The sequence below is a fragment of the Benincasa hispida genome, chromosome 11, assembly GCF_027475165.1.
Source record: "Benincasa hispida cultivar pf3 chromosome 11, pf3_genome.v1.1, whole genome shotgun sequence".
Taxonomy (NCBI): domain Eukaryota; kingdom Viridiplantae; phylum Streptophyta; class Magnoliopsida; order Cucurbitales; family Cucurbitaceae; genus Benincasa; species Benincasa hispida.
The window spans coordinates 66,758,019-66,773,011 of record NC_143488.1 but is presented as its reverse complement, the minus strand read 5'-3'; the positions used below and the strand labels follow the sequence as shown (position 1 = coordinate 66,773,011).

Sequence of the window (14,993 nt, the reverse complement as noted above, 5' to 3'; positions counted from 1 at the left end):
GTCATTAAGATATGCGCGAGCATATATACTACAAATGATGTGTGGAAGTCTGTTTTCAGATAAATCAAGTCATTTTGTTCACTTGATGTTCCTGCCACTGTTAGCTAACCTCCATGATGCGGGGCGGTATTCGTGGGGTAGAGCATGCTTGGTATGGTTGTATAGACAACTATGCAAAACAACAAAACCTGAGATTCGAGAGCTGGGCCTCTCATACTTTTGCAACAATGGGCTTGGGAGCAATTTCCAACAATGGCTCCACAACTACATCATGTTAATGACGCTCAGTTAGTTGGACGAGCCTACGGTTCTCGGTATGTTGTTTTAATTCAATTTAATTTTTATATCACTAATCTAGTTAATTTAAATTCTAAATTATCAATTTAAAAATTTAGGTGGAGAGACAAATTTTGTGTGACTAGAACAGCCACACATGTAGTCAACCAGTATAGAGACATGTTTGATCTACTTCAACCTGAACAGGTACATTACACTAAACCTAATTGATTATTTTATTCACATTTTTATTGTGTCTGTCTTTAATATTCTCTAATATAATATTTTGTGTTTCAGGTTATTTGAGAGCCATATAAAATTATTGTGCATACTTTGCCTAATTTTTGTACAAATGGTCAAAACATATGGCGGACGATGAGTCATCTCATATGTTTTCACATTGGTGAGTGACATCTTCGGTGATGAGACAATTCGGTTTTCAGCAGGATGTCCCATCGCCTTGTAATACTGAACCCGTACTGCATGATATTGATCTAAGGACTGGAGATTGGTCCGAAAAAGTTGTACATTTGGTAGTGTGATGGCACTATCGTGCAAGGTTTATTGCAGTGGGGGTTTCTCTTGAACAGTTTGACATAGATGTCACTCCATAATATATTCATTGGTATAATAATATCACAAGGCGCTACGTCACTCGTCCGGGAGCAGTTGTAGGTCATCTGGTAAATGAATGAATATTATCTAATTTTTTTAATTTAAATTTATTTTAAATATTGTCTAATTGTTTTATAATTCACAGAGATCGAACAACAGTAGACTCTGTGAGGTTGCAAATGATCCGAACCAAGTTCTTGCTATATGTAGTGACAACCAAAGCTATATGGAGGAAATTCATTATATGTACGATATACCTATTGTTCATCCCCCAGCTCCTAGACGTAGAGGACCTGTTCGGGAAGATGATGAGTTTGATGAAGTTGCACATAATGTGGAAGAGTTGCCCCTTATGACGCAGACGCGTAGTCAAAATGATTATGTTAGTCCGATGATGATGATGCCAACATTTAGTTCAGGACATTATGACTCAAAGGCTGGTCCTTCGTCTTCATATGTGCATAGACATGGTCGGGGTCGTGGAGAGCATAATAAATATTTATATTATGAAGTGCCTGCAGAGGTACCAGAGCAACATCAAGAATAATCCGAGCAATCTCAAGTTCGAAGTCGATGACGATAACCAGCTCGAAATCGACGACGTCTGCCTTGTGGGACACATTGATTTTTGTAATTATTTTTATATAAATAAGATATTTAATTTACATTTTTTATTTTTATGAGTTATTTTTTTTTTAATTTATTCTATTTAGAGTTTAAATAAAATAATAAAATATTTTTAGAAATTGTTTTTATAAAATGAAAAAAAAAAGAAAGAAAAAAAGAAAGTATTAGAAAGAAGAAGGTGGAATGTGTAATAATTAAAAAGGGAAAAAAAAAAAAGAAATTTGTACGATATTCTTGCTCTTTATCAAAATCTCGCTATCTCGCTCTCGCTCTCGAATTTGATTGAGAAGTTCAGTGGCAAAAAAAAGAGATTCATTAGCTCGTTATTTAGTAGATGACATAATCCGTAAAAATTATTCAACAAATTTTGGAAGAAATTCCAGGGGAACTTTATGAAAATTTAGAAATACAATCTTTTGATAGAGGAATGTCTCCGGAATGATAATTAAACAGACTCAATAATAATGTTAGGAAGGGCAAGGTCGAGGGTTCAAAATTCGATCTATCTAGATTGAATTTTCAACCCTCGACTTATTTATAAAAAAAAAACAATATTTTTACAAATAGTTTGAAAACAACAATATTTTCTTAAATAGTTTCTAAAATGACAATATTCTTTTAATTTTCCTCATAAATGAATATGGATAGACATAACATTGTGCAAACAAACCGTAAAATTAGCTTAATTATTTAAAATTAAAATAAAAAAATCGTTGAGCAAACGGTAATGGGCTCAGTCTGACAACCACGCTAGCCCATTCACAAACCTATGTAAAAATAAATAAATAAATACATAAAACTTAATATCAATATTATTACTATATATATATATATATATAAATGTTATCTTATTTTGGTCCATGAACTTTGAAATTTATTCTATTTTAGTCTTTAAATTTTTATAAACATCTATTCTAATTTTTAAACTTTAAAAAAGTGCTCACTTTGATCTCTACTATTAAAATTTTGTTAGCTATTAAATAAAATGATGAGATGACTTATATTTTTATATGACTAGACTGTCAAATAAGTTACTCATGCTAAAAAATATAGGGTGTCAATTTTGAATTAGTTGATAAAACGATTTTCTATAGAACTCAAAATTCATTTTGAGTTCGAAATTTTGGTTGTTCAATACTTTATCGCGTTGATTGTTGACATTTTACTCAATCTTTATTTTGTCCAATACATGTTAGACACAATTTCATCAAAGAGTTAACAAAATCTCAATAGTATTGATCAAAATAAAAACTTTTTAAAAATTTAAGGACTAAAACGATCGTTTTTTAAGTTTAAGAACCATAATAAAACTAGATTCAAAGTTCAGGGACCAAAACAAGAGGGTGAGAATTATATTTATTACTTTACTTATTTAATATAACCCTTTATTTATTTATTTTTTTAATTTGAAGAAACTTTAATTGACAATCTAATAATGACGTTGTATACTTTTTTAAATGATAATTACTCAATATTTTTCCAAAAAAAGGGGGGGTAATCACTCAATTGAAACGTTTTTTTTACTGCATTTAAAGGTAAAATAATTTGGATTTTTTAAGATGTCCTGCACCTAAAAAGGATAGTTTACACTTGGTTTACTTTTTTTATTAAAATCAAAACAAAATTTATGTTATAAAATTAGAATAAATTTCAATAAATCAAAACATTCTTGAAATTTAAACCAATTTTTTTTTTTGGCATAACAAAGTCCAACTAAAGAAAACTAGCATGTAGCAAATAATTACTATTGTCGAGAGTCTAAAGTCAGTTCGAAAAATTGTTTCTCCAAATATATAAAACCTTCTCACAAGTAATCATATTCACAATGTCATTTGTAACATAATTTTAAAACCTTTTTATATGATGGAATCTACACCATCATGAACCTAAGTTTAAGTGAAACATCTTTCATATCGATTGATTTATGAGCATTTGATTCTTTTAATCTATGTTGATTCACTCATTCACGATCATATTCACTAATTATAGATCGCGCTTCGCCAGAAAATAATGAGTTTACCATTGAATAATCATCCACACTACAAATTTAAACCAAAAAGTTGAATTAAAAATCCTTTGGGCTTAAGGTTAAAGTACACTAAATGTACGTCGAGCGTAAAATGTTTTTCTTGTAAATTTTAAAGGAAAAGGAAATAAGTGGATGTGAACTTTTTTTTTCTTTTCATTTTAGTTTATTTATTTATTTATTCGAAGATCGGAAAAACGTAAGAAATTTCCTTCTTCTGGTAAAAAAAAATAAATATTGACGTTATGTACAGCCAATAGAAAGTGTCGGTAAGGCTTAGATTCTTTTTCTTTTCTTTTTTTTTTTAATTATTATTATTAATTATTGTTACTATTATATACTTATATTTTTGCATTAATAATTCAAAACTTTTTTTATCAAATGTTTTCGGTCATATGCATGAATGATGTATGGATGTATTAGGTATCCAAAGGGATTTTGTGATCCAGAACTTATCATATCTTTATTATTTTAATATTTTTTTTCCTTTTCATTATCAAATATTTATTATTTACGCGCATATGTATAGATAAATATATAATTTCTTACATTCCAATCGAAATTAATGAACAAGTCGTAATTAATGGCTTTTCAATTTTTTTTTTTAAAAAAAAGTAAAGTGAGAAGAGAGATTAATGGAATTTTTATATCTTTTTAATGATATTGCGCGGATCTTTTTTAATATAAACAAATATTTAAAAGTTCCAAAAATATAAAGTATTTATAGTAATATTTTTTTAATTTTTTAAAAATAAATAAATAAATAAATATTTGTATGCATGTCTTACATTTCATCTAGTTGTCCGATTATAATTTGTCACGTAATTTTTTAGAATTTAGGATTGAGAGCGAGATACATAAAGATAAGTGCAACTTAAACGTGTTACTCTTTCGATTGAGATTACTAATCATTGACTTAAATGGTCTCTATGTACCTTTTTATTTGTCGGTGAGAATCCGTTCACATTCCACTTTTTAAATAATTAATTGATAATTGTTATTTAAAATATGGCTATAATATAAAGATTGAATGAGACATGGAATAATAATAAAGTATGCGCCAGATTATCACAATCTTATGGAAATATTCACCAGCAAGAATCTTTTAAATTTCTTACAAATTCCATTTATAACTTTTGTGAGAGGAAGGAAAAAACAAAGTTTTAAAATTTGTTGAAAGATGCGTCTTTCTCGTTGAGAAAGTCCATTTTTTTGCATAGTATGCTTAAGAGCTGAAAAAGGACAAAGTCTTTATGATCTATAGTGGTTGTCTCTATATATCTGAAACTTAATACCATACTAGCTTAATTATTTAGTTTCTAAATGTAGTAAGGTGTGCTCTATTTATAAAACAATAAAGAAAACATAATTTACTATTTTGTGTTTTATTATTATTTAGGTCTCGTTGGATAATTATTTTATTTTTTATTTTTTTTTAAATTAAATCTATTTCTTCCACAACAATGATTTGCATCTCTCTTTAATTACAATGGTTGAATTCTTAACCAAATTTCAAAAATAAAAGCAACCTTTTGAAAGTTACTTTTCTTAGTTCCTAAAATTTAACTTGATTTTTTAAACTATTGGTGAAAAGTAGATAACAAAATAATAAATTTAAAGGTGCAGATAGTGTTTATATGCTTAATTTTTCAAAAATAAAAACAAAACAAAATGATTACCAAATGAGACCGTGATTTTTTTTTTTAAAAAAATAAGTATAAAGTCGACTTTCAATTTCAATTTTTTTCTTTGTTATTCATTTTTTTTACTAATGTTTTAAAAAAAAATCAAGTCAAATTATGAAAACTATATAAAAAAAATAGTTTTGAAAAATTTGTTTCTGTTTTTGAATTTGGCTGAGAATTCAATCATTATACTTAAATGCAAATCATTGTAATAAAATTGGGAGGAAATAGCCTTGATTTTTAAACATAAAAAATAAAAAACAAAATAATTACTAAAAAAGACCAAATACTTATATGGTTTTACTTTGATCATTACAATCTTATTTAAAATAACACGTTTTATTTTGGTAAAAAAATACATTTTATTACTTTTCATTCGCAAGGTCTATAATCTAAACATAGAGTAAATACAAAGTCATTATGAAATACCACTCTTAATTCGTTTTAGATTTTAAAAAATATAAGGTATGTGGTTCACAATTATGTTTTATATTTTTAGAGTCATTGAGTTCAACGAATATATATTTGGCAGAAAACTCACTAAAAACTATTTTTGGATTTTGTGATCCTAACAGTACAAATTATGGAAACAACATTTTAATATTTTTTATCTAAACATTTAAATTTTAAAATTTAAAATGTAAAATTATATTAAATATAGATAAAAACATTATGAACCCACTTCAATTTTTTTAAAATTAAAATAAATATTATATAATGTTCATAAATTAAGTTATGTTAAATTCCAAGTTTGTCCCTATGTTTAGATAAAGTTAAAAGTTATTCCATATGATTTTGAAATTTATAATTTAGTTATGTGATTTAATACTACACGTGTTTGTTAATTCCTCTTAAATATCCTTTACCACGGAACTATTAATTATGAAACTTTTATCAAGGGTAAATTTTAATTATACAATGCAAGACTTAAACTTTAACTTACTCCAAATCACAGAGACAAAATTTTCAATTTTTCCTATAAATTATGTAATATTACAAAACAATAATTATACAATATTTTTAACATAAAACATGTTGATAAATAAATTAACAATAATTTATTATCAACTAATATTAATGGGTAGCTACATCTAGTTTATAATTGTTTAGATTAGAATTCAATTTCTGAATTCTGCTACCAAACATATATCTAAAAACATGAAATACAACTTTGTTTTTAGGAAAAATATCAATTAATACCCCTAAACTTTGAGGATTGTAACAATTTAAACCTCAAACTTTTGGAGTTGTATCAATTTAAGCCCTAATCTTTGGGATCAATATCAATTAAAATCCCATACTAATAATTATATCAATTTAAACATGAACATTCATAAGTATATCATTTTAAACCCTGAAATTTTATAAGTGTATCCAGATAAAACACAATGGGGGATTTGAGTTGATACAATTATGAAAGTTTAAGGTTTAAATTGATATAATCCTCAAAGTTCAGGGTTTAAATTGATACAATTATTAGTTTAGGGTTTAAATTGATATAACACCTAAAGTTCAAAGATATAAATTGATATTTACCTTTATTTTTATTTAATCTATTATTTTCAAATTTCTCTTTTCAGATTTCCTGTCAAACAAGCTCTAAACTTTTTAAGTCATGTCTCTTATTTGCTCACCAAAATTTTGAAAATAAAAGATCATATATGTAAAAAAGCTCAAAATGTAAAATTTCGTTTTTGTATACAATTATTTTACCAAATTAAGTAAGAGATCATATAAAATTAATTTATGAGATACTTTTCATTTCAAAATATGAATCAATTGGCTTAAACAAATATTAATTTGAAGTTAGATTTCTTTTTAACTCTCTATATTTTTACACATAAAAAAAAAATATATATATATATTTTTTAGTCTAATTGAAAGTAAAGAGATTCAATCTAGACCTTGTCGTTTATAGCACACTTGTATACTAATCAAACTATATTCGGTTTGGTTAAAAAAAACTTTTAATTACGTGAATAAAATAAGTCATGAATAAATTGATCAAAATTTCAGTAAAAAACAAATTAACCAAAAGGGAAAAAATAAGAGAAAAAAAACTGAAATATGTTTTGGTAAATATGTTATTATGATAATTGATAAGCGAACTCCGAAAACATGGAAAGTTCATGCACCCGTTGGATCTAAGTTGGCAAGTTATGATTGGCTGACAATATAGTGCGGTGTCATCCTACACATTTGTCAATGCATCATTTGTTCTACAAACCGAAGAAAGGTAATTGGGAGACAATCCAGTGTACATAATCCTACGATAAAAAGAAACGCCGGTGGACAAATGGCAAAATCAAGACTGTCAATAAAGATTGAACGGATGATCAAATTTTAACTCAGTACACCCTCCCCACTAGATAGAGGAGGGAAAATCTCCGACCAAATCATTGATTATTTACAATTTTACATAAATACGTACAATAATATGATGGCCCACCGCATCAAATTCTTAAAATACAATATTTAGAATTTTAGATCATGATTGTGTGTTGTGTCATTTATTTATGGAGAAATATGGTTCTCCTTTGTATTTATTCTTCCCCCTCCGTTACACGTGAGGTGGAAATTTAAATTTATTGACATATAAAAAATATATTAAAGATGTATTAATTGCCCAGTCATGTCGACACATTTTAATTTTTAAGCTATGTTATGTGCTAATTGTTTGTATGTATATATAGTGAGAAAAAAAAAACTCTAATAACCCATCATTTGATTTTAAATAATGTGATTTTAAATTTATTAAATCATTTATTTAGTTTGAAACAAAAAAATTAAAATAATTCCGTGTTTACATGGTAATCGAAAAAGACATAAATTTCAAAATTTAGAAACTAATTAAAGTTGTGATTTAACATTAAGTTTTAGTTTTAAAGAGGCATTAGTTACGGTCAAATACAAAGTTTAAGTTTGAAATTCAAACAACTGCCTATACTAAGATTTATAATTTGAACATTCCTTTTGTTTACTATTTATTTATTTATTTATTTTGTGTTTATAATAGGCTGATTGATTAATACTTATTCAGTAATGGGCCAACTTTCATCGAAACAACGTGTGAGGTTATTAACATTAAAATCTTTAATATTCCATTAAAATTCATTTTATCACACCCACCTCGTTTTAGTAATTGTTTAGGTCCCATTTGGTAATTATTTAGACTACGTTTAGTAAACATTTTATTTTTTGTTTTTGTTTTTGAAAATTAAGCTTGTATCATTCACATTTTTTTTTTACCACATTTTGCATATTTCTTAAGTATAATGGTTGAATTATTAGCCAAATTCCAAAAACAAAAACAACTTTTTGAAAGCTACTTTTTTTAGTTATCAAAATTTGACTTTGTTTTTAAACAATTGGTGAAAAATAGATAACAAAAGAAGAAATCTGTGGTAGAAGTAATGTTTATAGTCTTAATTTTCAAAAACAAAAACCAAAATCAAAATAGGTACCAAACGAGGTCTTAGTTTTTTGTTTTTATTTTTGAAAATTAAGCATATATCATCCACATTTCTTATCATAATTTGCATATTTCTTAAGTAAAATGGTTGAATTCTTAGCCAAATTCTAAAAACAAAAACAACTTCTTGAAAGCTACATTTTTTAATTCTCAAAATTTGGCTTGGTTTTTTAAATCATTGCGATAAATAATAAAGAAAGAAATTTTGAGGTATAAGTAGTGTCCATAAACTTAATTTTTTTTTAAAAAAAAACAAAATGGTTAACAAACGGGGCCTTAGTTTTTTTTTTTTTTTTTTTTTTAAATTATGTTTGTAGACGCTACTTCCACCTTCAAATTTTGTACTTTATCATCTATTTTTTTTTATAAATGGTTTAAAAAACCAAGCCAAATTTCGAAAACTAAAAAAATGTAGTTTTTTAAAAATTGTTTTTTTTTTTAGAATTTGGTTAAAAATTCAACAATTGTAGTAAAAAAAGATGCAAATCAATATAAAAAATGAGGAGGAAATATACTTATTATTTAAAAATAAAAAATGAAATAGTTACCAAACGGACCATCACTTTTTGCAATATTTTTATACTTCATTCACTTTATTGTAAAAGAAATATTTAAAAATTCTATGACACGTAAAATAAAATAATATATAATCTAATTACTTGTCAAATATCAAATAGAATGAGTGTATATTATTTGTAATACTACACCTTTTTATTTTTTTTTTCTTTTTGCAATAATCAACGTTGCATAATAGCAATCTTATGATCATCGAAACTACCTATATGGTGTCTTATCTTCGTAACTTTTGTGGTTATGTTTTGTTTGTATCTCGACCTCAATTTTCCTATTTCTTTCTTGTAAATTGTAATTTAATATTATTATAATTAGGGCGACAAGATACCACAGTGGGACCCATAATATTGATGAAAAGAACACACGGATTTGTGATGGTAGTACAACTACAAGTTGCTTCATTTCTTTCTTTCTATATATATGGAGAGTAAAATTTGGTGTAATATATAAGAGAGTAATACTTAGGTGCATTTCAAAATAATATATATCTTTTTCATTCATATCTCCCCAATTATATTAAAAAAACAATAATTTATTTAAAAAAAGAAAATTTTATTATATGACAAATTATAATTATATAAGTTAAATGTGATACGTGAACATAAAGTACTTGTGACGAAATTGGAGCCACATATTATTATTAACTTCTTGTCCAATGGACAGACTGGGGAATTTTACCCTTTTTGGGTAAACATAACATTTAAATTCTGTTTTCACAACTCATACTTTCACATTTTAAACTTTATATATATGTACTTTCAAAGTATTTGTTTATTTTGATGTTATGTAATATTAAAATATCTCTACTTTTAAAAAGTAATAATCTTAGTTCTCACAAATTTGATGCCCAACAAAAACTTTTAATAGAAAGTTATGGAAATGTTTCAATAAATTTATTCAGTTTAGTATTAAACTAAAATTTGATTAAAAATAAGAAAAAAAAAATATAGAGAATAAATAGAAAAATACATATCGACATTTTCATCACCATGATCACGTGATCATCGGTTTGATATTGATATACGGAGTAAATCGACATTTCGATTACATTGTTAGAAAATCAATAAAATATATACAGAAACAAAATGTCGTTAACGTGAATATGATATAAATTTTGAACCTATCATATGATAAAAAATATATTGTAGTTTTAAAATTTATTATAAAATTAGTGTATTTTGCAAACCATTTATAAAAATATATTTTTTAAAATGTTCAAGATACCAAACAACTGGTTTTTATTTTCTCATAATTTTAATATTTACCATCTACTTTCAAATATTCTATTTTATTCCTCAGTATCGAATTTTCTATGGCATCTTTCCCAAAATCCTGTTTAGCATGTTTTAAACTTGCAAAAAATATTTCTTCAAAGAAAAAACTCGCAGAATAATATAGGGCGTTCAAAATTACGAATAATAATAATAATAACAAAGTAAAGAAAAAAAAATGAAGAAGAAGAAGAAAAACCAAGGATTTAAACCTAACTTGCTTTAGTTAATAATATTCTATTTTATTTATTTATTTATTCCTTTCATTTCATTTTATTCCTCTAGAATAACTTAATTTTAAATGTTAAGCAAGTAGAGTTTGTTTTTGTTTTTTTGTTTTGTTTTTCTCTAAAGAATTTTAGTCCTAAATTAACGGTAAAAATAAACTTTATGATTTATTGAAAATACAAAAATTAAATATGAACATTTAAAAGTATACATATTAAAATAGAACAAACTAAAAAATCTAACATTTCTATTAGGATATGATAGCCTAGAAGTTAAAATATAGCATTGTGATAAAGTTAATATTTTTTCATACTTAACATGAACATTACAAAATGGGATTGAATGAAAAAGACAAAGGGTATCGATACAAGGAAATAAGTTTAAGAGGATTTTAGCGAAAATAAATAAAGAGTAAAAAAACTATTAAATGAAAATGAAATTGCCACAAGATGACTATCGAATAATTATGAGATGTAAATTTGAAATATGCATGTCCGTAATCATTATATTGAATACAAATTTGACATGTACAGTTTCACTCTCATACGTTTAACCGTTTAGAACAACTATACTGGAGCTGTCACTCGATAAAATAAAAAAGAAAGGTGAAGGGAAAAAAAACTAAAATACAAAATGACATTAAAGGCAAAGCCCATCTCCAATCCCTTTCAAACTATTTTTTTTTTCTCTCTTGAAACAGAGTTACATGTTTTATCATTAAAGTGTGGGAAAGATGGTGGTTGAGAGATGTCGAAGGAAATAGATCTTCTTCCATTCTTGTCATCTGCCATGCTTTTATTTCAATTTCATACCCTCATACAACTTATTTAATTATTTATATTACTCAAGTGTTTTGATATATCCCCATCAAATCCATATATATGCTCTCTTTTGATTTCATCTGTTTTAATGTGAATAGACCTTTTTTTTTCCTTTTGAAATTACATTTATGAAGAATATTGGTTTCATTAGTTATAGTTAGGGATGTGAGTAATGTCACAATCTATATTTTTGTATGAGCTAAAATCACGAGAGATTATATACATAAAATGGATAATAACATATTTATTATAGAGATGTATGGACTTGATTGCATCGATTTTATTTAAATTTATGTTCTTTAAGGTATTGCTTGAAATAACAATTTTATTTTTTGTCTTGAAACACTAAACTCATAAACAACAATACTTGCATGCATGGTAGAATTAATTTTAACAGTGAGTATGGTAACAATGAAAATGACTCATTCTTTAATAGGATTATATTAGAAACTTAGTATTAATATTATTATTCCATTTGTAAAAAACTTCTAAGAAACTAAGTAAAATTTTTAAAAATCACTAATCTTTCAAGTGAAAAGGAGAAATCATTAGACACTTTTGAATAACCATTTAATTATTGAAAATTAAGTTTAGAAGTACCACTATTATTGATTATTTATTCCAAAAATCAAATAATGATCCAACTAGACTTAATATTATGGGTTTATTAGCCTATTTAGACAGGAACATGCTATTTACATGTGAAACAATCCATCCATTTGCAAAATTCGACCTGAATATAATTTTCATTTATTAAAGTATTAATTCTACATGCATGTTCAAAACTTGTCAATAAAACAATAATTTGGTGACCTACCAACTTTATACTAACCAGCCTTAACATACTATCATAGTTAAGGATTTAACTCGAAAGTTTTTTTCTAATATAATAATTATAGAGATGGAATATTGAATCTTCGATAAGGTGGATCGATCATTGTTGAGCTATACTCAATTTATCAACTTGAAAACTTTTCTTAAAAAAAAAAAAAAAAAATGGATATTTTCTTACAAAAATTGAAACCTTGATCTAAATATTAGATATCTTCCATCCATCAATGAAAGTTTCATCAACCATAAAACAATTTTTCGTAAGAGGCATTTTCATTTTTCCCATAATATTTACTATTAAGACCCCATTAATTGGAGTCCAATAAAGAAAATGAAAAAAAGTAACTTTTTTTCTTCTTTTAAAAATAAGTATTTATAAAAATAACAAAAAAAAAATACTTAAATATTGATAGATGTAGATAGAAGTCTATCAATGTCTACTAGTAATAAACTTATATTTGACCCCTATTAACCTTTATAAACCCCTACCAACTTAAAAAATTATTAAAATTTTACCATTCTATTCCCTTTCTCTGGCATTTTAATTTTGTGTTTATTTGATCTTGCAATTCTATTTCTCCGATTGGTAAAAAAAAAAAAAAAGACTGTGGGTCCCACCCTTCCAAAAAAATGACCGTGGGTCCCACCTTTCCATTAAAGCAACAAATTATCCTTATTTATGTATCTCCCATTCTCTATTCTATTTCCCCCCTGCCACTGTCACTCTGTTCTTCCACTTCCCATCTTCCATGGCCTTCTTCTTTCCCCTCCTCCTCCTCCTCATTTCCCCCGCCGCCGCCTCCTGGCCCCCCTCCCCCGGGTTTTGGCCGAGCACCCGCTTCCGCTCCATGGAATTCTACAAAGGCTTCCGCAATCTCTGGGGCCCTCAGCACCAAAGCCTCTCCCAAAACACCCTTTCCATTTGGCTCGATCGCACCACCGGCAGCGGCTTCAAGTCCCTCCGCCCTTTCCGATCTGGCTACTTCGGCGCCTCCATCAAACTCCAACCCGGCTACACCGCCGGCGTCATCACCTCCTTCTACGTATTCCCTAGTCCCCTGTATTTTTAATTTTACGTTTCCGGGCTTTGTCTTTCCCTGTTTTGAAGTCCATCTCTCTCTGATTTTTTAATCGCAGCTCTCGAACAACGAAGCTCACCCAGGATTCCACGACGAAGTCGACATCGAATTCTTAGGAACGACATTCGGTAAGCCCTACACATTACAAACCAATGTCTACATCAGAGGAAGTGGCGACGGACGAATCATCGGCAGAGAAATGAAATTCCATCTCTGGTTCGACCCTACTAAAGATTTTCACCATTACGCCATTCTGTGGCGCCCAAATGAAATCATGTACGTAAAGTCATCACCCCCATCACTAAATTTCACCATGAATCCATCTGGGTCGGATTCTGTTTTGACCACTCTGTTTCTTTCTTTTTCTTCCTCTGTTTTCAGATTTCTTGTTGACGACATACCCATAAGAAGGTACCCAAGAAAAAGCGCCACGACATTTCCCTTAAGACCAATGTGGCTTTATGGTTCGATTTGGGATGCATCTTCATGGGCAACAGAGGATGGTAAATACAGAGCCGATTATAGATACCAGCCATTCGTGGCGAAGTATACGAATTTTAAAGCAGGGGGTTGTTCGGCGTACTCGCCGGCGTGGTGCCGGCCGGTGTCAGCGTCGCCGTTCCGATCAGGGGGGCTGACTAGGCAACAGGAAAATGCAATGAAATGGGTGCAAAGCCATCACTTGGTTTACAACTATTGTTGGGATAATAAGAGAGACCATTCCTTAACACCAGAGTGTTGGCATTAGAATTTTGGGGGAAAAAGAGAAATTAGGCTTTTGTATGGACTGAAAGTGAAAACTCCATTGAATTCTTGCTGTAATTTCTTTCTTTCTTTTTTTTTTTTTTTTTTTTTTGGGTGATTTTATTATTGGGCTGAAAATTTTTAGTTTTGAAAGAGAGGGTCTGAAAAAAAAAATGGCACAAAAAGGGAACAGATACGAGAATTGTTGACCTTATAGGGTCCAAAATCTCAAATTAGAAAGGGAAAAAAGAAGAAAAAAAAATGTATTTTTATGCCAACAAAAATAAATGAAATATTGTGTGGTGTTTTTTCCCCCTCTTTCTTTATGGAGTTTAGGTTATTTTTGTTCTCGTTTCATTAAATGAAAATGACATATCACATTTGATGTTTCTAATATTGCTTTTTGGTACATTGAAAATTGTTTTTATTTTACCAGTATATATTTCAAAATTTTTACTAAAGTCAGAAAATTTGATCTCCTTATTGTAATTGTGTTTACCAAAAAAAGTGATTTAACACGACTTGAAATTATTTTTAAATACTTCTAAAAAGAAAAATGATTGAAAAAATGTTCTTACTATAAGTACTATCTTTAAAATTATTATAATCAGTGTTTTTCTACCTTGTTTACGACGAAGTTATGGTTTCTAGCACAGCTCTTTGTTGTCCATGTGTTTTTTCTTTAACCTAAGACTATGGATTAATGAATTCACTTGATTGATTGGAAAATAGAAGTTATGGCTCA

The 14,993-nt window shown here is 27.7% G+C and overlaps 1 protein-coding gene across 1 annotated transcript; it reads left to right on the top strand.

The window, feature by feature from the left end:
• The first annotated feature begins 13,128 nt into the window (after positions 1–13,128).
• Positions 13,129–14,561, top strand: XTH32 (xyloglucan endotransglucosylase/hydrolase 32). Its single transcript, XM_039049448.2, has 3 exons — positions 13,129–13,468; positions 13,563–13,780; positions 13,886–14,561. The coding sequence occupies exons 1-3, from the start codon at positions 13,175–13,177 to the stop codon at positions 14,250–14,252; spliced, it is 879 nt and encodes a 292-aa protein (XP_038905376.1). The 5' UTR covers positions 13,129–13,174; the 3' UTR covers positions 14,253–14,561.
• Positions 14,562–14,993: the final 432 nt, after the last annotated feature.